We start from the raw sequence: 22674 nt of genomic DNA, 5'->3' as shown, positions 1-22674 counted from the left end.
CCTCTATCTGCTTAGTTGTTAAGAAATAGATAGGATTACACCTGCAATCATTTGGCCAGTGAGTGGTGAGGTATTAGTGACTGTGTGTAAGCTGGATTTAAAATAACCGGTCATCCCTGCTGGTGTAACACAGTTTTGTCTGCAGAAAGCTAAAGAGAACCGAGCTACTCTAGGAGACAGCAAGGATTCATGCCTTGGCATCGAAACTCAGGCCATGGAAATAACGCTGAAGAGTTTCCCCCTGAAGGTGGTGAATATTCCATGGAGGAATAACAACCTCAGTACGCTGCGTACAGACCCTCAGCTGTCCGAACAAGGGGAGAACATCATTGGAGTCTACCTGTTGGTGCTGGGTAAGTTAATCAGCACTCACTGAAATCTAATAAAACGGCACTGTGTAAGTTAACACCGTGTAATCAATGCCAGGGACCAGGAACAGTGCAGTGAATCAACCTACTCTACTGCACTCTATTTTAGTAGGTTGTACTCTACTGCACTTTACCCTGCACTGCTGTTGTTTTCTCCTCTGTCAGGTTCTGTACTTACACTCTGCTACTGTATACTATGCTGATACGCTACACTTTGCACTATGCTTTACTATACTTCACTACTGACTCTACTTTGATTTGCTTTTGCTATACTATTCACCACACTGCACTATGGGGAATATACTAAATATATATATTTCTGTCTCCACAGGATGGATGTCCTGGTTTGGAAACAGTTTAGTGATGTTTGTCCTGTACAGACAGCGCTCCTCACTTCAGCCAACAGATTTCCTCACCTTAAGTCTTGCCATATCCGATGCCAGCATCTCAGTATTTGGCTACTCCAGAGGGATATTAGAAATATTCAATATCTTCAAGGATGACGGGTATTTGATCACATGGATCTGGACCTGCCAGGTACAAATCACACCGAGGCAATAGATTTCAAAGTGTGAAAACAATTAAAAGGGGGATTTGTTTCCTTTTTAATAATATTTAATATCCCACGAAATGTCTGTGCAGAGAGAAAATGTGCACATGCATCTGCTTTCTTTGCCCAATCCCAATTAATGAAGTACATTAAAAGAATCTGTGGAAGACTTACAGTAAAGCTAGTATACATGTGAGTGTGTATGTGTATGTGTAAGGGATTATGCTAGTAGCCATGAGGGCTGGTGGTTAAATCGGTAATAAGATTACCATAGAGGCCTTTATATGGGGGGGAGTTCTTTAAACAGCAAGGCACCTGTCAACAACCTAACAGGGTACAAGCATAGGAGAGAGAACCTTTAATTTATAATGTCATCACATGCTGCAAAGTTACAAAATAAAATTAACATTGTGTTGGGCATCATGTCAAAGATGTGCTGATCATTTCTATGTTTTCCTTCTCCCACAGTCACAGCTTGAAATGAACTAGTTGTCATATTCTAGCTTGGAATTCATCCAGGTAGATTTTTTTTGCTTAAGGCTAGATGTGGTGAAAACTGTCATATCCGCGATGCAGTGAATAAACTCTCTGAGGAATCATGTGAAAACAGGCTGGTGTAACCAGAATACTTTCAGTCTCAGAAGCACAAACCCCCAAATTTGAGAACGGGAGCTGTTGTAAATTAAGGTCTTAAACTTCAGCGCGGCGTCGGAGGTGATCTCATTTCTTAGATATCCAATCTCAGGATTTTAGCTGAAGGAGACATATAGGGATCACACTATACCCTTTTCACTTCTCGTCCCCTGAGAGAGGTTGGCTGAGAGAGCGAGCGTTGGAAGTAAATAAGGGGAAAGTGAGATGTAAGTAAGAAGTGACAGAAATAGAGGTGGGAAGGAACTGCAAGGTGAAAGAGACAGGCATGTGAGACGCATTAGCAGATTACTGCATGGAGCATGATGGGACATGAACAGATGCAAGCTGGGACAAACATCCCTTCATTTTGCACTTCGTGGGACAGGACATCATAGAATATGATGCAGCATTGTGGGACCCTTTGATTTGGCACAGGGGGATACAGAAAAAGTGTCAACGTAGTGTACAAGCTGTATAAAACACGAAGTCATTGCTTTTCTGTTGCCTGTTCTAGGATTAAAAATTCAAATATCATCCTTTCTTGTGAGCAGAGGCAGAGATGAAACACTGTGATGCCGTGGGATGAGAAGATCACATCACATCATTACATGAAGCCACAATCGTAATGCACATTTGAAATGTACCGTAGAAAAGTTATGAATTGAAATCATACTGTTGGAAGTCCATTAGTCTGATGAATGTGAGGGTGAAGAAACGTGATGACTGACAGTAATAAGATTAGCACTAAGGAGGATCAAGAAAGTAATCAGTGAGACTTTAACTGATCCATGTCACCTGGAAGTGGCACAGCAGGGAACAGGGTGTCGCACAGTTGGAGGCAGTCTGAAACAAAGTGGCATAGGTTCTTTTAAGAAGAGCAGTGATTAAAAGATTGTCTTGTTGAACAATGGACTGGCTGCGTGGAAGCTTAATGGTTATTCAACGTTTTCTCCCAGTTTAAATCTATTAAGAGCTTTACATTAAGTTTAGAAGTGTGCACGACACAAACAGAAAGATGCTGTGGGTCTGGAGCATGTTGGAAAAAGGGCTCTTCACTTGTAGCATATCTGTCTGATAATCCCCAACGCAAAAACAAACTCAGCAGAGAAAAGGTCTGGAACGATTAGGAATGCACACCCCTCAATGACAGTTTGAAGATTTATTAGACGTCACCAACCTCTCTCCCTATTTCCTTCCAGGTAGACGGCTTCTTGACGTTGCTGTTCGGCCTTGCAAGCATCAACACCCTGACTGTTATTAGCATCACCAGATACATCAAGGGATGCCACCCAAACAAAGGTCAGATCCAGCTTCCCTAAATTCAAGTGAGAGAACACAGAGAAAGTTTCAGACCGGCGTCTCGGCCTCTACATTCCAGCAGTTCTTATCTGACACAAAAGTCTGTTTTAAAGTGTTAATGAAACCTTCAGCTGTGGAAATAACTACCACTTGTCTCCAGAGATTTCTTTTACATTTCGCCAACGTGTCATTAAGTTAATGTGAGGTGACATTTTCTATTTTTAAGGTGTAATAGAGGCTGAAGAATGTCTTAATTATACAGAAATTTGGCTAAGCAACTGCCGTTGTTGTCAGAGTGAGTTTTTACGGCGTTGGTGGTTTTTTATAAAACAAGAGCTAAGGTATGAAAACCTGTGTGTGGGTATTTTTACATTTGGGGTTAAAATATGAACATCGGTTGAACATGTGGGATATAACCAACTGTATTATACCAGTGTGGTGTTGGATTCAAGTTAAATGAATTTAGACAGATTGAGTTTTTCCTTCTCCATAATACAAAGCTAAGTGTCAACAGAGGTCCTTTTGATCCACAGATGTTTGCAAAGGCTGATAACATAAAAAAAAGAACTTGACATTCATATTTCAATTCAATTTACAATTCAATTTTATTTGCATAGCACAAATTCACAACAGAAGTCGTCTTAAGGCACTGCAGTGTTTAAGACCTTACAAAACATAACAGTATACAGAATTATACAGAAAACCACAAGAAACCCATTTGAGCAAACACTAGATGACAGCAGAGAGGAAAAACTCCCTTTAGAGGAAGAAACCTCCAGCAAAACCAGGCTCAGGGTGGGCGGCCATCTGCCTCGACCAGTCACACAGCTTATTCATATTCATGTTCCTCATTGTTTTAGTTTGTTTGTTTTGCAGCTTACTGTATCAACATGAACACCATCACTGTCTCGCTCATCTGCATTTGGACCGGAGCGATCTTCTGGTCTGTTGCTCCACTGCTGGGCTGGGGCAGCTACACAGGTCTGTTTCCACATGTAATATATCGTCATATTTCTGATTAAGAGCTGTAATTTCATCTTTGCATCTTCTGTGTGTTTGTAGATCGGGGTTACGGCACCTGTGAGGTGGACTGGTCCAAAGCCAATTACTCTACCATCTACAAGTCCTACATCATCTCCATCCTCATTTTCTGCTTTTTCATACCAGTGATGGTCATGCTTTTCTCCTATGTCTCCATTATCAACCAAGTGAAAAGCACCAACGCCATGTCAGCGGATGGTTTCCTCACTGCTCGTCAAAGGAAGGTGGAGAGGGATGTCACAAGGGTAGGCAACGAGGAGGAAAAAGTTGCTTTCAAAAGACTCTAATGCGCCACTTAAAAGTGTCCTCTCAGTAATAAACCTCTCATGTAATTCCACTCCTGACAATTGTTCCCTCATGTTCCCCTCTAGATTTCCATTGTAATCTGCACAGCTTTCATCCTGGCCTGGTCGCCATATGCAGTGGTGTCTATGTGGTCAGCCTGGGGATTCCATGTGCCAAGCACGACCAGCATCATCACCCGCCTTTTCGCCAAGTCTGCCAGCTTCTACAACCCCCTCATCTACTTCGGCATGAGCTCCAAATTCCGCAAAGACGTGTCTGTGCTGCTGCCGTGCACGCGAGAGAGCAGGGACGTGGTGCGCCTGCAACACTTTAAGAACATCAAAGCCAAGGCCGAGGCCCCGTCCCCACCTGCGTCGCTCCCTGTCCAGAAGCCGGAGGCGAAATACGCAGCAGGAGAGCAGAGCCAGTCCAATCCTGACAGTGACTCAGGGGTCAACAGCCTCCCTCAGACTCCTCCACCCGACACACAGGGGGTCTTCCACATTGATGTGCCCTCGCACGTTGAAACATCAGAGTACTGGTGTGATAGACTCTGAAGACTGTCCCCATTCTACTCCAACTAACCCGTACCTGAATTATAAGGGGAGATTGAGAGCATTTTTATATTTGTTGGTCTTACCCGTGTTAAGAAACTATTTGTGTAACCAGTGTGAATAAATTATTTTCTGAATCTCAAGTGGGTTTCAGTGTTTCAAAGAGTTTTCATTCTGTCCAACTGCGACACACAGGCGCTCCATGAAGCGAGACGAGAGACGCACGAACAACATCTGGAAATACTGAATCGTCCTCGGCATGTGATGACATAGTAATCTGCCGTTTCCCCCTGCTCTTCCTGGGGGCACCTGTGCCAGATCAGACATACCCTTCAGATATCACGCATTCGTCACAAGATGCCCGACTCTGAATGTGTCATTTCACATCTCCGTCCATTCAAGCATCATTATGTCAAACAATTTAAAGCAGGTTGGAGCCAAGGTGGTTCCAGTTTGATAAAGAAGAAATAGCCCCCTGGTCCAAGGGTGTGGTGAACTTAGGGCGGCTTTTCCGTTGGCAAGCGTTCACACTAATGGCTCTGCTGAGAAATTATCATTCTTGAAATAGCACTAAACTGCACCAATGAGAAATTATCGTCTAAATATTCCCGAGATGGGTTCTGTGAACTCCATAATCACACACAGTGAGCTCTTTTAAAGCAGCCGTTAAGACCTTTAAATCAAAATGGTGCCTCCATATAGTAAAGGCAGCAGCCATGTGCCAGTCATAAACAAACAAGCTCCTGTTAGATAAGCTTGGCACAGGATTGTATGGGTGTTAAAAGGAGCTGTGGTCATGGGGCGTACTGTCGACCACACCAGCAAACAAAAAGTGACAGTGGATGTAACTTTGTCTGTTTCTCAAACAGGTGTTGATTGGTTTATTTGGTGGAGGAGGAGTGATTGCTGTGGTGAGAGTTGACACACTCCTCTTGCTTGTTTTTGTTTCAGTCAGAGGATTTGAGTGAGTTGCAGAACAGACAAGTCAGGATCGCAGCTGGGCTTTTCTCCTTTTGCATAACAAAAACATGCAGCTTTAAAGTGCCCATGTGAAGGAAACTCTCCTCTTGGGCAAGCTAAAACCATGAAAATATGCGTTGGCTGCTTCTGTCCTACCTGTCAAACAAACACAAATCTGTTTGCATTGCTGTTGCTGTAGGATTCCAGCTCGCTGCATCCTCTCCTCATGGCCCCGGGTCACTGATCTTCTTCTGCCTGGGTGAAGAGCTGGGAGCCTGAAGTGGGACGGGCAAAGAGGGGAAAATCTCTGGCCCCGTCCCGTTCTCCAGTTTTAATGAGGCTCCGATCACACAGGAGTAAAAGTTCAGGTGGAACAGTTGAGCGCTCGCACACACGTCCGCCAGTTCAAACCGAGATTCAATGACTGAGTAAAGGAAAACCGCGCAGGGATTTCCTTCTTTAAGCGCCTTCAGGACTATTTTACCTCCACAGGTAAGTTCATCTTGGTTGTTCTACGTAGATGAGGACCTGAGAATTTCTTTTTTTTTACTTTGCTGTTGCGTGGATTGACTCCTCCACTATTTCAGTGGTGCGTAATTGCGTAAACGGCTTTTAAGGACTTGTTTACATGTCTTAATAATCCAGTTTAATTTAAGTTCAATTCAGTAAAGACTACGTTGTTTTTAATCTGTGTTTTTTTTTTACCCTTATAATTTCGGGATCTGGTTCATTTCAGGCACCAGGTGTCCAAATAAGAGCACCGCTGTTTTTTATTTAGTGGAACTTTGTGCGTATTTTGTCTTTTTTATAAATACCCCCCCTTCCTCAAGTGAGACTTTTAGCTGAATGAATTAAGCTGTGTCAGGATTCATAGCATAAGTCTGTAGAAAATCCAGCTTTTTTATTTATTTTCTTTTACCAAGTGTATTTTAAAATGACAGATGTTTGACATTTCTGTGTGATTTCAAGGAGCCTGATGAAGCTCAGGTGGTCTCTCCACCATATGTCCAGCAGCTTGCTCTGGCTTGCACTAAAATTGGTGCCAAGAATTGAAGTTATACAGCCTGTTCTGTGCTTGGTAAACAAATAGTTCTCAGGCAGCAGCAGCAGCCTAAAATACTACAGAGATGACCCTGTAGAGACATGTTAGTTTCCTTTGTGACTGATCTTTCCTGTGTTTCTTTAGTTGGCTTGTTGCTACAACACTTGGCACCTATAATGTGCTTACAGTACAGTTCTGTCACACTTGAACGCTGGGATTTAACACAGCCTGGCACCGAGTGTGTGTTTTCTCTCTCACTTCAGGCATGCTATGGTGAAACAAAGTTCTCAGCTGGTTATGGGACTCATATAAGCCTCGGTTGCCTTTAGTGCCTTGTGGGTCCACAAGGAATGTGGGTGCTGCAGAAATAGAGAAGGTTTGCACTACAGTCCAGTCATGTACTGCAGCGGAGCTGCCTGAAGTGATGAAAACAGGAAACTCTAGGGGCAAAAATATGAAATAATGACACCAGCATCTGCCTTCAAGCACTTCGGAGACTATAGTAGACCAGTCACAGGTGTGTGTGGTCTACACCTTTCTTTGAGAACCTATTGTGTAATGGTCTTTGAAATAGGCGCAGACGGCCACTGTGCATCCTGTTTGCATTATAGCTACTGTGTACCTACGAAACCCCTGCCAGGTGTGATTTCCATCCTTCATTATCAGATTGCTGGCGCGTATGCATCAAAATTGCCGGAAATTTGCCCACCGGAGCTCAAAAGGTTAGCTTTGCTGCAGCTGCACGCCAACAGGTTTTGCACAACACAACAGCTTGGAATTGTGTAATCCACATTGTAGTAAGAATTTTACTCAGATCGAATTATGCACTTTTAATTCCTCAAACTATGTGACCTGTCTGAGCTGCTGGGGTTTTCTACAGTGGCCGAGGCAGGAGCCTTTCATCTTTTCCTTTCAGAGGCTGTGAAAATCCCTTTGCTTCTTTTTTATACAGTTTCTCAAAGTTAATTGTCAGCATGTGGACAGTTTTGTTTTGTGTCCCCACCCAGCTGAAATTAGATGCTAGAGATGTGCAGTACCAAGGCAGGTTCTGGCTGATGTGACGACAGGGCTGAGCTGAAGCTGTGCTGTATAATCCTCACCTTATCTAAAGTCTAACACAGGTGTATGCAAAATATACAACACTGTATGTAGCTCACCCTGCTTGTGATTTATGGTGGCGGTAAGTGGCGCGTCTGAAAGCCCTCACATACCGTGACATTCTCCAAAGCTATCTGAGCATGTGATAAGTTATCCCAGATCTCCAGATGAATGTGTGTGTGCGTGTGTGTGTGTGTGTGTGTGTATCCTCAGAATCTATTATCTACTGTACAGGAAACACCCCATAATGTTTGTCAAGGGATATTATTTGCTCTGCACATCATGGTTTGGAGAAGGAGTCATTTAGAGGCGCACACAAATGAAGAGGTCTCAAATTATTGTAATTTCTTTTTTGCACATTTCATTTTTCCTACACTGATGTCATGCTTCTCTAATCTTCAGAGGAACAGAGCAATATACAAAGCATTATTTTGGAGTCGTTGCTAGAAGGAGGAATCCGATGTTCACAGTTATCACAGATATCCTCATACAGGAATATGACAGCTCACACTTATGTGTTTTATCCAGTCAAGCATGCTCACTTCTCTTGTACTGTAGATGTTCATATCTGTCCCAGCTTGTTCCCAGTCTCAACTTTCTTCCCCCTGCGAGGACAAATTGTAGTCCTGACTGCGCAGCACTGATTTAGCTGCCTGTCAAAGCACAACACTGTGGAAAAATCATGTCTGTGCTCATGATTGTTAGGTAAAAATGTAGACCTGCATTGGGGAAAGTCCTATCACTGCCAACTGCAGCTAAATGAATTATTACCTTAACGTGATATGTTTGTTATACATATTAACTCTGATCAACACATTGATGAGAAATCACTTTACAACAACACTTCAGTACACAACACTGATTCTATTTGATGAGTCAAATATGAAACTTGGGAGGTCTGGGAGTCATAGGGCGATGTTGTTTTTCTCCCTATTGTCCTGTAATGATGTCTCTTTAAGTACAAGTAAGATTTTTTGATGTGTTTTTTTTTAATATTTCAGTTTCACCTGGTCCTTTTTCGTCAACTCTTCATTTTTTTGGTGCAGCTCTCTCCTCCTAACACCAGTGAAGAACAGTGGTTTTGAGGAATGCCTTATTCACACTTTGATATCTGGAAGCTGTCCAGTATAAATACAGTCTGATCTGTCCGCCAGCTGGAGACTTGTCTTGACGCAGGGAATTTAACCATCCTGACTTACATAGTGTGTGATCTCCTAGCTGAAGACAGGTGTATTTTTAACTTGTGTTTTCACACTTCATATGTAGCTGAGCTACATATGACTCTCGGTTCCTCTTGGTTCTGTGTCAAGGTGTCCACCATCATTTACTGCAACTGACCAAGATCAATAAAGTATGTCATTACCAGTATCATTACTAACATGCATGTCAGTCTGAAGGGCATCATACCTGGCCATGACTCAAAGGTTGTCGTACTCTGTGATCAAATGTGCCCATTTGATCAGACTACTGTTGTGTGGCAGCAGTGACAGACACGACGCCGCCCTGGTGAGTCGTGCAGCATTCCTCTGTTAACAGGGAGGCCTCAGTCATCGCCTCCCCAGTAAGTATAGCAGAGACTGGGGTGGCTCTCATTCACAGTTCATCGTCCAGCCCGTGTACTAAGACTTTATCTGGCTGGCTGTTTTAGTTCAGACTGTGCAGTTGCTGTTATCACCAGCACTATCATTAGAACAAACCTGCAGTGCCTGGACTGATGTCTTAGCATCCCACTTCTGTTAACACAGGCTTTCGCTTTGGTTTATATCTTTGCATGGGTACGACTATAAATCCAAATAACAGACGCAGAGAGACATTTTCTCCAGCGTAAACAGACTGTATTTCAACCAGTTATATGGCTTCTTGCGTTTTCTGCTGTCAAACAAAAATCATCGGATTGAACACAGCCCTCCGTTCCTCACACATTAAATTATGCCGATGTGTGTTCTCTAATTGAGCTGGAGTCCCCACACAGTGGGAGCCCAGATGTTCCAGCTTCTGATTGGCAAATAGTAGGTGTGACAATGTGAGTTTCATAATAAGTATTGTGTAGATCTCATGCAGCTCATAATGTGCCTGCTACTTATCCAAAAATTCCTAGAACATGTATCCCATCTTACTCCCTCAGTGTCTTGTTTCCAGCGGACACCAAAACACAGAAATATTGACTAAAGCCTCCAGAGTTACTTTCTGCTTGGAAACAGGAAGCAGGAAATTGGTTTTAGGGAATAATTCTGCTGTTTATCCTCTTTCTCTCTAAGGTTGGAAGGTCACACAAGGACATCTGGCTGACCTGCTGAACCAGCACAACCACCCATCATGATCAGAGCATCACTCACTGCCTTCTGTCTCGGTGAGCAATGCATCTGTCTGCAGGAGAATTCTAGTTTTAAATTTATGACCTGTCACCACAATGTTTCATATTTCCAAAATAGCCTCCAACAGTTAATTTTCTGTTCATTCACACCATCAAACAGCAGCATCCTCCAGCTCACGGGTCTTGTGTTTACCGTAAACGTACTGATGATTATGTTACTTTGTCTGCTCTTATGTGACACTCCCTCTGCCTCGCCCGCAGCGCTCCTCCTGTCCCGTGCTTGCTGGGCCAAGCCTAACGGATCAAAGAACAAGAAACCAAAGCAAGGTAGACATCATCACAATAATCAACGGGCAAGCCTATAATCTCATTTAGTCCCAGTTAGTTATTGTCTTCTCTGGCCCTCACCAGCGCAGCCGATTCGAAATCATAGCAGTTTCTAACTACATGTTGAAACATAGTCACATTATCGATTAATCTGCAGCGTTTTCAGTATATTAACTGATAAAATGCCAGGAAGTAGTAAAAAAAACCTTCAAGTCTAAAGTGGTTTATTTACTCTACTTCCTTTTCCCTCCGCAGTCGTTCCAGACATAGATTGCAATGTCAGAGCGGGAAAGGTCAACCTCCCAGAGTTCATAGTCAAGTGTCCTGCACACTGTAAGGAGACAAAGCAGCAAGTCTATGGGACGGGCGTGTTTGCTTCTATCTCCAGCATCTGCAACGCAGCCATCCACAGGTTATCACTAGAGTGACATGAGTGAAATGAAGCTCAGCGTGATGCATGTAGGGCAGTCGGGCTTAGTTACATCTGACAGACGTTTTGTGTCCACAGTGGCATCATCACCAACACAGGAGGAAAGGTGATAGTGAAGAAGATGCCTGGGCAGAACATCTACAAAGGAAGCAATTCCAACGGGGTGCGCTCTCTGTCTCTGCCTAAGTGGAGGGAGTCGTTTGTTGTCTCAGGTATTAACGATGAAGTAAAACTATGTTGAACAGTTATTCAGAATTAGCTGCTCAATCAACAGCTGACTCTGACGTGTTTCAGTGGGGAAGCCCAAGAAAGGAGTGACCTACCCATCGACTCTGGACTACGTCACTTCAAGACCAACCTACGTGAAACAAAGTGAGAGGGGGAGGGTTTCTGTTCCACTTACGTCATGTTTAGTTTATGTGAATATCTGTATGATTTACCTCGACACCTAGACGTCTTTAGGCCTACAAATCAGATCATTGCTTCGGGGCACCAAAGGTTATCAGATAGACGCCCCTGTGCTTGACTCTGGCATGTTGAACTTCTATCCGGTTGAAGGAGGAGTCAGTCTGGTTAAGAATGTCAAGAATGCATTACAACACTGCTGTTACTGTAGACGCTCTTCCTCTCCGTCCATCCGCCTTGCCTTCATCTGTCATCTCGTTACAGGTCAAAACAGGGACAGTGAGGAAACAACACCTGAACCCACCACAACTACAACACCCGCACCCACCACTACCACTACCACCACCACCACCACCACACTGGCTCCTACAACCACCACCACTACACCTCCACCAACAACCACCACCACGGCACGAGCTGCTGTTCATAAAGTCAGGGATGCAGGTGAATTAAACAAACACTTCCTACGCTACATCTTTTTTATTTTTTTTGCATGCATACATACACAAAACGCTAATCACAGTAATGAGTATCAGTTGATCTGTTTATGTTATGATTGCGTATTTACTTGGATCCAGTGTTCTGTTAATTATCCAGTAAAACCAATCGGGACAGAAGATCCACTGCAGCCAGCGTGCCACTTAGCTGATGTCGAACTAACTGCGTTAGCAGCTTTTAACTAGAGTCTCTCTTTTTACCTGAACAAGCTTTCATTTGTGTGAAACTGAGTGATGAAGATGACTGATTGCAGCCGGTAATTACAAGTCACAACTGCACTTGTAACAAATTACAGCTGGTCTGTGATGAAGTAGTACGGTGCTGTTCAGTTGCTTGGCCAACACTGCACTTGATCACCAGACCTTTCATCACTCTTATTAAAAACATTATCAGATGGTAATCGCTGTGAGTCGTCTGCCCTGTGTTGGATACAAATGCAGTTACAGTGAGTAGACAAAGCTGCAGTATCTGAAGGTATGTGTTTAAATGAGATGGGCTGCGTGCCAGTCAGGCTCCCAACCATTTCTGTCTCCTTCATTTTCTGTAACATTATCTCTTTCTCCTCTCCTCTCCATGCTGGCACCCCGTTTGTCGTTCTTCTATCTAGGCAGCAGTCACCCGTACCTTGCCTCTGTGGCAGCCGCCAGTTCAAGTAAGTGAAGGAAAGCAGCTAGTGCACGAGGGGCATGAGGAGGTGCAGCGGTGTTGCCTTACTCTGGGGTGTGCAGGGATATGTGTTTATAGCATGGGGTGTTTGCTGCTCATACTGTCCGTCCTCTGGGAATAGCGTGCATAAGGATTTGTTATATATCCTCTGTGAAAGGTATCAGTGGAGTTGTTTTCAAAGCAAGTTTGTCATTATCAACGGCACAACTTGACCATTTAATAGCTGAAATTATTTGTTTTAAGCCAAATACTTAAAACAGTAAGGCCATGCTCTGGGCTATCAGTTTATATTCATACTAAAACTATGTTCACTTAGTTGTTTTTGTGGATTATTTACTTGTAAACAAAATCAGTGCCTAAATTTGCCCACACTGTGTTATTGGTATAGGACAGTCACAGAATGGTCAAGGAAAGAGTCCCAGCCAAGGTATGTCAATGCTCTTACTGACTCTGCAGCTCTTCGAAAGTCCTTGACACCACGTTAAAATTACATTTAACTAAACCACGACATTTCTTCAAAGTATTCAGAGGAGGCACCTATCCCAGTAGATTCCCACAGCGTACCAGCCCAGGTAAACCGAACCTTAGTGTTGTTTGTCTTTTATTCCTCCTTGAAACATTTTCTGCATATTTTCTCTGCATTTCTTTGCTTTTACTGATGCATAAACCCTGCATAGTGTATCTGTCCTGTATGTGCACGGCTTCTTTAAAAAGACTTTCACTGTAACACAGACCTGAATATTCAGAAGAAGCTCAACACTGTGCTGTTGTTGTTGAATGAATAAACCAGATTCACCTATATTCGCACTGTATGAACATTTGTTGTACTTTTCTATTGAATCTTTAACAATAGTCTACAGCCATGAGCAACATAGCAGGTCACGTTTACAATAATCCAATAATAATAACTATACCTAATAAACACGAGTAGAAAACCACACAAGACAGGGGTTGTTTTGATTGTTGTGTTAGACTTCACGTGATCGCTGTAGAGGTCTGAGTTGCACAGATGCTCATGTTCAGTACTTGTTAAGGTCATCAAACAGTGAAAAAGTCATGTGCTGCTGCAGCTGAACGAATGAATGTTATCTTATGTTATCGTAGTCCAAGGTCTGCGCAGACCGGAAGCAGGGTCAGCTGCTAGGAGACCCTCGTCTCCAGTTGGACCAGGTCAGCCTCATCATTCACACACACACACACACACACACACACACTCACAAATATATTAACAAACAGGTAGATAAGGTGGATCTAACAGACCAAAGGCCGCGCAGGGACAGATTTGTTGGAACAGGAATCCACAAGACGTAGACGGTTGTAAGTCTGCCTCGTCGGCCCCTGTGGTCTTCACCTCTGGGGTCAGCACTAATCCTCTCCATCAAGCATCCCAGCGTACATTCCTTTTGTGATAACCGCTGTTCTCTGTCATCAGCGACATCCTCCTGTTAATGCTTTCATTTTCTGAGATGAAAAGGGACAAATGAAGCTAAGTCAAGGCCTGTAAATACTCACAGCATATGTCCTTGAGTTTTTGATATCACGCTGTGGAGAAAATGCCTTCAGTTTGACTCCAAGCAAAACAGCTGGCCTGAATTTGTGTATGCAGCCCCAGGCCTGAAGCTCTCCTCTGCCCCCCTTCTCCTCTCTGTTTCTATCTTCCTGTTTCTCATCGCTGCAAACAGCTTTTAACAGGGTTCAGCCGTCCCCACCCGAGCGGACTCCAATCACGAGCCAGTCCAACCCTGGTAAGTATCTCCAGACCGTTAGCGTGAGTCCTCACACAGACACACTCACTGATGTAAGAAGTAGACAGGTCTGATCAAACAGGGCAATAACTAAGGCAATAAAACAGTGGTTGAAATGTTTTATAGAGCAGCACTAATGTTTACTCTCTGTGGGACGCTGTGGTTCAATGCAGACAATACAAAGAGACACTCGACTTTGACTGTACTCGGCACAAAAAACTGAGCAACGCGTACATCAATATGCCTCAAATATGAGCAATGGTGGGAAACCATTGTTTAAAATTCATTGTCAGCAGCGTGTCTGAGACAGCTCTCAACTTTTTCCTATTTAGATAGGACCACGGTGAGACGTGTACTTGGTCAGTACTGTAATATTTCTTTGGACAGATCCCATCTGGTCTTCCTTTCGCTCGTAAATGCATGCAGTGAGAAATGAAAGCATCAGCACCAAAAGGCCTGGTGTAGCTCCCCCCTGGAGAGACTTGTGACCCAGGCCACAGCGCTGCAGGATCTGGGTCCATTCTCCAGCCTGTCAAGAATAGAAAGCCCTCGCCATTCAAACCAGGCGAGGTTTGGCTCGCCAAGGAATGTGCTTCTGTTTTTGCTTCTGTGGAATGCAAAACCATGGTTCCCTAGAATAAGACAGGAATATATCCGTTTAAATGACGGTTGATTGTATGATATGATTTCTAAAGTGCACAGTTTCATGCCACTGCATCATAACCAGTTGCTGTTGAGAAGTGTTATAGAAATGTCAGACCAAATATGTAGAGCTGTGGCTTGTGGATGATAGTGTGATGCTTTATTGATGCCCTCAGGGAAATTCTTTCTGCTTGAGGTCAGAGGTCAGCAGCGCTCCTGGAGGACACACCAGTACAGTGGATGCTTGCTCACACTGGAGTCTTGAACTCTGATTGACTGGTTGATGGGTTTTTCCCGCAGCCAATTTGCCACTCATTTGCCTCAGACAGGTGTTCAAAATGATTGCTCAGCTTTCTGGAAATGCTAAAGTTTAGTTTACCCTGGTGTTTGTTTTTATTTTAAAGAGATTCGACCACTTGACAGCCACAGACATTTATGAAGAACCTTTGTATATGTCAGGACTCTGTGTTTGACTGAATGCAAGTTAAGGCCACAGTGCAGAGCTACACACCAAGGTGAGGATCAGTATCCCCAGCTCTGTTGTGACCTTCTGGCCGCAGTGGTCACTGAAGTGGCTATGATTGAAGAGTTAAATTCAATCCTTTTAAAGCACCTGTTTCATCAGAAAAAACAACAGTGCTGTCTCTTCTATGCTGCTGAGCCTTTTACCAGCAGCAGATTGTGCTAATCTCTGCGTCCTACTATCTACACTGTCCCTGGTTTGACACCAACTTTAGAATAATACTCCCACGCTTCACTGGAAAACAGGCTGGGCTCCCCCATCCCATCCCGGTCAACAAAGGCCCTGCTCACTAGCTGCCACTGGATGGGAACCTCAGTTGCCGGGCTGTGTGTTTGTCTAAGCTACCAATCCACTGCAGGGAGGGGTTGAACTGAAGTGTGTTGTCACGCCTCAGATAAATGTGAGGCATTGTTACGGCGTTGCTCAGCTGTTTGGACTCCTAATGATCAATCATTGGAATAATGTAACTTGAATCGACCTGTGTCCGCACTAGAAATTTGCTGATTAAACAGGCTGATGCTTCTGCCACATAACAAGTTAAAACTTTGGGGCCGTGTCAATAAATTCTGGTGCCAGAAGCAGCAGACAGAGATGAGAAACACATTTCCAGAGCTCCCTCTGTCTTTCTACCTGCAGGGTAGTTGAAAGCACTTCAAAAAGTTTGAACTTCACTCAAACAGTCCTAACTTGCTCGGCCACATTGTGTTTGAGTGACTGCTGTAAGTTTAGGAATCAATGCGAGGCTGAACATCTTGTGCATACCCCACTAATAATGTGGCGGTCTGTGTGCTCCTCCTTGATGCATGTCTTGAACACAGCTTTCTAATCTTCCCCCCCCCCCCCTGCACAGCTTTTCCCAGAAGGGATTGGGCTCCCCCCTCCTTTTCTCATCCCGATTGGTTCCCTGGCGCGAGACGACCATCAGGTATCACAGAATTGCTCATCCTTCTTTAGAAAAACACAAATAAATCTTTTTATACTGCAATGTATGTCATAAAGGATTGTACTGTTTTCCATGTTTCACTGAATATAATATTTGATTTATAACGTGTAATGTCTTCAATATCTCAGTTTACCACGTAAAAAATGTTAACATTTGCTAATTACCACTAAGTACACAGTGCAGCGGAGGCTGATGGGAATGTTGGCATATGCCAACACTAAACACCCTAACTGTATGTAGTTGCTGATGCCTCCACCTTTTCTGCTGTACGTTCAGATGTTAGTTATGCAGCTCCAGACTCGGGATACAAATGGAGCGAGACAGACACGCCTGAGAGCACAGGTAAGTGAACCTCCCTCTAATGACAGCGACACCTTGTATCCATTTAAGTTGCACGTGCATGTGTTGGTGACCGATACAGTTGAGCATCTGCTGATCATGTATGTGTTGAATTGGCTCCGCGTGTGTAAGTACATGCAGTGTGTCTCTCAGGACGTTGTGTTTACATGCCATCTGCCTGCCATATGAGAAATTCCTGTGAAGTGTGGAGGAGAGGAGCATAGGGCAGGTTTATTGTTTGTGCATGTGAGAGCGAGACACTGGGAGGTGATCATTCTGCACAAAGCCATGTTTCACTGGTCTGAGGTTGGTCAGTGAGAACACGTGACCAGTCACAACCATGGAAATGCATGCTTTTCTGTCTGAAATTCAATGTGGGCATACTAATGGGTTTAAAAACATCCTCCTCTAGCTCGGGATCACAGGCCTGATATCTCAGAGTTTGAGCGCTGGTATTATAACTTTGGACCATACCGTAAGTGTTTTTCTATTCTATTTACTGGGGACTAACAAGTGCTGGGGTTCATGTTTACAGTGTAATGTCATACATAATGTATGTATATATGTATATACATATGTGTCCTCCTTCAGTGACAGTAAACAGCTTCCCACACTTCTTTGGTCATTTGATTTAATGTCTTATTGAAATGTTGCCGTACTCAGTTCTGACTTCTGAGGTGACATATCTCCTGGCATTTCTTCCTCACTGCCTTATTTAATTAATGAAATGCATCCTTTCCGTGTTTCAATACAGGATGCATTCAGGCACAACATTGGGTGTAGGTCATTAGTCTTTTGAAATGAATGCCTCCAGACAAACCTTTAGAGGTGCTGGAGATTGTGAAACTGGACAAAGTCACAGCAACTGTTTCACCCTGTTCATAGTGTTTATGCTAAGCTAGGCTTGGCTGATCATCGTCTGCTTGTAGCTCACTATTTAATAAACAGATGTGAGTCTATTGTCTATAAGTCTATTGTGTTTAATTATTCCCTTTTAAGTTATAACATATTTTTTAAGTCATAGCCTTGACACTAAAAAATACAAACCATTTACAACATGGTCAGCTTCAAAGACAGAAAGGGGCATGCAAAAACCCTATGCTTTTAGATTATAGGTTATGGTTCCATCTATTTAATGACACAGCCGATCCTCCAAATCTAAGTAGAAGGGACATAGTTTGGAAAACCGAGTAGCTAAGCCATTTCCAGTGCACACCACAAAAATACCACCACACATCCAACCAGAAACAACATGGAGCTGATGGGAGCAGGCTGTATCTCATAATCTGATTACATTTGTGTGACATATGTTAGTATCGCAGTATGCCATCACTGATAATGTGCTCACTTTTAGCGCCCCGATCCACTCACACAGATAGCACCCGTAAAGTGCCGCTGGATACAGCCCATACTAGAGGTGAGCATTGGTTACCATGGCTACAAACACATGTTTCTATCCAGGAAGGCATCACCTTAGTATTATATCAGCTGGTTTGTTGCTGATTTGTGGTAAAAATGTGTTAATACTAAGCTTGTATGACATTATCTGTGTAGTAGAGCCAGTAGATGCCTGGAAGCCAGAAGGAAACCCTTATGAGTCAGGTGAGGTGCTCCTTTTTTCTTCCTCCACAATAATCACTTTGCCAGTAATTCTCATTTGTGACTGCAAGTGCAAACCAAACAGAGGCTATCCAAGGAAACGCATCTGGGTTTCTGCTCCGCCTGTAATTGAAGGGACTTGGAGTCAAATGGCACGGTCGCTTCAGGATAAAATCATTTCCTGTTTTATATTATTTTTGCCAAAACAAAACTGGCCAACCTCTCAGATTTCTGGACAGCTGCAAAATCCCATGTTTAATGGAAATTTTATATGAAACAAACTTGCTGGTAGATTTTGCCAAAACACACACATTTTCTTTTGCTTTGGAGCAACAGAGTAGAAGATGTAGGAGGCTATATTCATATGATTCCATATAACTATATTGATGTAAATCATAGAAAACGTCCCATCATCCCATTTCATCATCTTTATGTTGAAATATGATAAATGGAATCATTTTAGAGATGCTTATGTCAATGATGCATTTGTCTGAGTGAAATGTATGAACTTGTCTTTAGTGTAGAAACCTTGGTTCAATTGAGCTATTTATGTGTTTCTTAATTTTCAGGCTTCAACATCAGGGAGCAAGAACCTGTACCTAGAGCACCTCAGCCTGTGTCACAGGGAGACCCAAGTAGTTAAAACATATTTCTTTAGCTTTTCAGTGTTTCCCACTGGAGCATACCCACTGTTAAAAACATTGCTATAACCTTTCACCAGTGGTCAGAAACTCCACAGAGCGCTTTTTTATCTGTGTCGTTCTGCAGACTGTAAGGTGGACCTAGCCTTCCTGATGGATGGGAGCTGGAGTATTGGGAAGCGGCGCTTCAAGATCCAGAAGGACTTCCTGGCTGAGGTGGCTCAGGCCATCAACGTGGGTGTGGCTGGACCCATGATGGGCATCATTCAATACGGGTAACCTACTGCTCCTTTTGTGTTATTGCTTTACCATTTTTAAATAAGGAAACGTGATGGGATGGCTTGCTCTTTTGTTTGTTTGTTTGAAGGGATGACCCTGTGACAGAGATCAATCTGAAGTCTTACTCCAACTCCAGAGAGGTGAAGTCAGCCATCGATAAGATTGTGCAAAAGGGAGGCCTCTCGAATGTGGGTGAGTGACCCGCCGTCTGCTGCCAGCTACAGTAGATGCCTACAAACACAAGTGTGAAAGTAAAAGGGGTAAAATTATCACATGGTTTACTACCCAGGCACATTTTCACATGCAAGGATAGAATTAAATCTAAATTTGATGCAAGACACTGTGAGCTAAATTACAGTCTTGATTTTGCAAGTCGTGTTTTTCTCCAACTCTGACCAAAAAGCATTTGGTTTTACCAGCCCTTGGGGGTCAGCTTACAGAGGGCAAGGGCTGTTTTTCCGTTTTGGTTGGTGCGTCAGCATGCATGCACAGCCACATGTGTCTTTATGAGTTGCTAAATTTTGCATACTGATACAAACACCATTTTTTTTGTTTGCCCAAAACTGCTCTCTAATCATGTAACATGGCAAATCCTCTTTAATCCCCAGCAGATCCACCCCTGTGCTGCCATCTTTTAGACCACCAACCATACTGTGACAGGCTAAATGATAGGATTTCATGATTTTTGTGATCATATACAGTTACAACATACACCCATTTCTGCACTGTAGACAGGCTTGGGTGCATTTTGTGTGCAAATAGAATACTATGTAAAGTTTATTTGGCATACAAGATAAAAAAAAATGTTTCTGTACTGCTCTCAGCCAACTTCATAATGATTTACAATTGGTTCTGCTCCACTGTGTCTTCCTGAATGCATGCCTGCATTTTAACCACAGACTTGTGCCACAAACCTATGTACTATGATTGTAACTGTCTCCCTGCTGCCCTCTGGTGGCCAAACAGGAAAGGCCCTCTCCTTTATCAACAAGCAGTACTTCAGTGATGCCAATGGCAACCGAGGAGGAGCTCCAAATGTGGCCGTGGTGCTGGTGGACGGCTGGCCTACAGACAAGGTGGAGGAAGCATCTCGGCTCGCTCGGGAGTCTGGCATCAACATATTCTTCGTCACCATCGAGGGCCCTGATGAAAATGAGAAACACAACTTGGTTGAGGCCAACTTTGTTGACAAGGTTGGGCGTCACAGACATTTGTCAGTGCTTTATTAAAACAACTCCAGTCTGAAACACAGTGTGTTCTTCATCCCGCAGGCTGTGTGTCGGACAAATGGCTTCTACTCCCTGCCTGTGACGAGCTGGTTTGCCCTAAGGAAGGCTGTGCAGCCCCTGGTGAAGAGGGTATGTGACACAGACCGACTTGTGTGCAGCAAAACCTGCCTCAACGCTAATGACATCGCCTTTGTCATTGATGGCTCCAGTAGTGTGGGAACCGGCAACTTCCGCACGGTGCTACAGTTTGTGGCCAACGTCACGCGGGAGTTTGAAATCTCTGACACAGACACCCGAGTCGGAGCTGTGCAGTACACCTACGAGCAGAGGCTGGAGTTTGCCTTTGGCCAATACAACAACAAGGCTGAGCTCCTTAACGCCATCAAACGCATCAACTACTGGAGCGGTGGGACCAGCACTGGTGCTGCCATCACCTACGCTGCAGAGCAGCTTTTCAGCAAATCCAAACCCAACAAACGCAAAATCATGATTGTCATTACAGATGGGCGCTCCTACGATGACGTCAGGGCACCTGCACTAGCTGTCCATCGCCAAGGTGAGGCATCAGCCGAGGAATTTCTTGTGCACGATAGTAATCTGGCGTGTTAACACACAGAATTTGGACGAAAAAGTCGTCAAATTATACAAAGAGTTGTTAAACCTGGTGTGTGAGTCCACAACACTGTTTGCTGTGACAAACACACGCAAGGCCTGTGTGTGTAATTTTCTGTCTCCTCCTGTGATCCAGGTGTGATCGCCTACTCCATCGGCATCGCCTGGGCAGCCCAGGATGAGCTGGAGTACATCGCCACAGACCCCGACAAGGAGCACTCCTTCTTCGTGGATGAGTTTGACAACCTCTACAAATTTGTACCCAAGATCATCCACAACATCTGCCAGGAGTTCAACTCCCAGCCCAGAAACTGAGGACAGATGGGCGGAGGGGAGGATTGGACAGGGACGTCCTGATCCTGGGCTGTCTTTACAGAACACTGACAGTAAATATACTCACTCTGTTGCCCAGATGGTGGTGCTGGATTGGCTGCAGCGCCCCGTGTTTGAACAGGGAGGGGGGTTGAATTTAGGTGAGGATAGTGGGTCTTGGACAAAACAAATCTTAAAGTGAATCAGCATTCGGCTCCAAATACGCAGACGGTGTTAATGGTAAAGGGTTTGCATACTGACACCTCATGTATACTGCGGTGCCAGTTATTCTTTGGTTGTGCCAAGAGAACAGAGTAATTATTTACAGTGTTGGCTCCACTTTCTAATCGGTTACCCTGCATAAGAGTTATTATTATTACATTAATAAACGTCTAACACTGCTGCAAAATATTCCTCTGGCATGAAAACTTGTCTTTTTAGATGTATAGTTTATTAAGGAAACATCTTCAATCCAACTCAGTGTTTATTAAATGCAATCTTGACTGATTTAATTTGTGCCATAAACCAAGTTATTCTTCAATAGAGCCTTGGCAGATGATTTAGTGTCCTTAGCTCAAGTACAACTTAGAACCTTTACAAAGGGAACCTCTTTAAGAAGAAGTATATAAATTGATTGGCAAACATAAAACTACCTTACTGAGACAAGATGCTTGCAGAGAAATGTAGACGGACACACTCTTATGGCTTAACATATTTCATAAACTTCATAATATGGTGCTTTTTGTATGCAGTTCTCTGTAAATATATACTTTCTTAGAACTGATGCATTCTGATCTTCCTAACAGGAGAGATTCGTTAGGAGGGACATTGTTAAAGTTCCTCTCCGAGACTATGGTGCTGTCAGTATAAGAGGTGTTTGAAATGAGGCTTAGGTGCAACCAAGTGTCTGTGAAACGCAAATAAGCGACATGAAACAAGAAAGTGGACTTGTATGACAAGTAAGGAAAGAGGAGCTTGTATGTATTGTATCTTTGTATAGAGCGATGGCAGATGCTTCCCGAGAATGAAATTCATATCATCACTCTTTGTTTTCTACTAGCGTGCCTGCTTCTGATGTTGCAGGCACTTCTCACTCTCTCCGAGTATTTATGATTTTCTCCCTGTCGTGTCCTGTTTGTACATATGCATATTAAAAGACTTGCGCTAATAATATTCAGATAATTGATCAGATTTTTTTTTGACATTTTTAATAAAATAAAGAAAATGAAGAAAACTAAAAGTATTCTCTTGAATCTTTTGTTGATCCTCTTGCAGTAACTTGTGTCACACCTGGACACGTTTAGATATTTTATAAGGGCCACATTTACTTTTCAGTGCTC

The 22674-nt window shown here is 43.5% G+C and overlaps 2 protein-coding genes across 14 annotated transcripts; both read left to right on the top strand.

Moving 5' to 3' along the window:
- The first annotated feature begins 214 nt into the window (after nucleotides 1-214).
- On the top strand, nucleotides 215-4733 carry LOC113159393 (opsin-5-like). The gene is made up of 6 exons (XM_026356052.1): nucleotides 215-353; nucleotides 700-905; nucleotides 2751-2850; nucleotides 3727-3831; nucleotides 3913-4136; nucleotides 4263-4733. Exons 1-6 carry the CDS (start codon nucleotides 215-217, stop codon nucleotides 4731-4733), a joined length of 1245 nt encoding a protein of 414 aa, XP_026211837.1.
- Nucleotides 4734-5694: 961 nt separating this feature from the next.
- Nucleotides 5695-22550, top strand: vit (vitrin). 13 transcript variants are annotated; one of them, XM_026355030.1, is made up of 23 exons: nucleotides 5695-6182; nucleotides 10089-10180; nucleotides 10406-10471; nucleotides 10727-10883; nucleotides 10980-11113; nucleotides 11196-11273; nucleotides 11571-11750; nucleotides 12412-12456; nucleotides 12859-12897; nucleotides 12992-13042; nucleotides 13575-13640; nucleotides 14153-14215; nucleotides 16231-16305; nucleotides 16564-16665; nucleotides 17075-17137; nucleotides 18017-18079; nucleotides 18217-18264; nucleotides 18831-18896; nucleotides 19030-19177; nucleotides 19270-19373; nucleotides 20148-20374; nucleotides 20453-20966; nucleotides 21159-22550. In XM_026355030.1, the coding sequence occupies exons 2-23, from the start codon at nucleotides 10147-10149 to the stop codon at nucleotides 21335-21337; spliced, it is 2502 nt and encodes an 833-aa protein (XP_026210815.1). In that variant the 5' UTR covers nucleotides 5695-6182; nucleotides 10089-10146; the 3' UTR covers nucleotides 21338-22550. The 13 variants fall into 13 exon arrangements, with proteins under 13 accessions (XP_026210815.1, XP_026210817.1, XP_026210816.1 ...); XM_026355032.1 differs by having other exon boundaries at nucleotides 16600-16665; nucleotides 21159-21337; XM_026355031.1 differs by having other exon boundaries at nucleotides 18220-18264; nucleotides 21159-21337.
- The last annotated feature ends 124 nt before the right edge of the window (nucleotides 22551-22674 follow it).

This window comes from Anabas testudineus, chromosome 15 (assembly GCF_900324465.2).
Source record: "Anabas testudineus chromosome 15, fAnaTes1.2, whole genome shotgun sequence".
Lineage (NCBI taxonomy): Eukaryota > Metazoa > Chordata > Actinopteri > Anabantiformes > Anabantidae > Anabas > Anabas testudineus.
Note: the sequence above shows the minus strand (reverse complement) of the source record. Positions and strands in the feature narration are given on the sequence as shown.

Bases quoted from the DNA above. Each gene is read 5' to 3' on its own strand.
- vit (XM_026355030.1), top strand. From the start codon at position 10,147: ATGATCAGAGCATCACTCACTGCCTTCTGTCTCG. The intron at 16,666-17,074 runs GTAAGTGAACCT...ATCCTCCTCTAG, and splicing joins AGACACGCCTGAGAGCACAG to CTCGGGATCACAGGCCTGAT. The intron at 18,897-19,029 runs GTAGTTAAAACA...GTCGTTCTGCAG, and splicing joins TGTGTCACAGGGAGACCCAA to ACTGTAAGGTGGACCTAGCC.
- LOC113159393 (XM_026356052.1), top strand. From the start codon at position 215: ATGGAAATAACGCTGAAGAGTTTCCCCCTGAAGGTGGTGAATATTCCA. The intron at 2,851-3,726 runs GTCAGATCCAGC...TTTGTTTTGCAG, and splicing joins GGGATGCCACCCAAACAAAG to CTTACTGTATCAACATGAAC. The intron at 4,137-4,262 runs GTAGGCAACGAG...GTTCCCCTCTAG, and splicing joins TGGAGAGGGATGTCACAAGG to ATTTCCATTGTAATCTGCAC.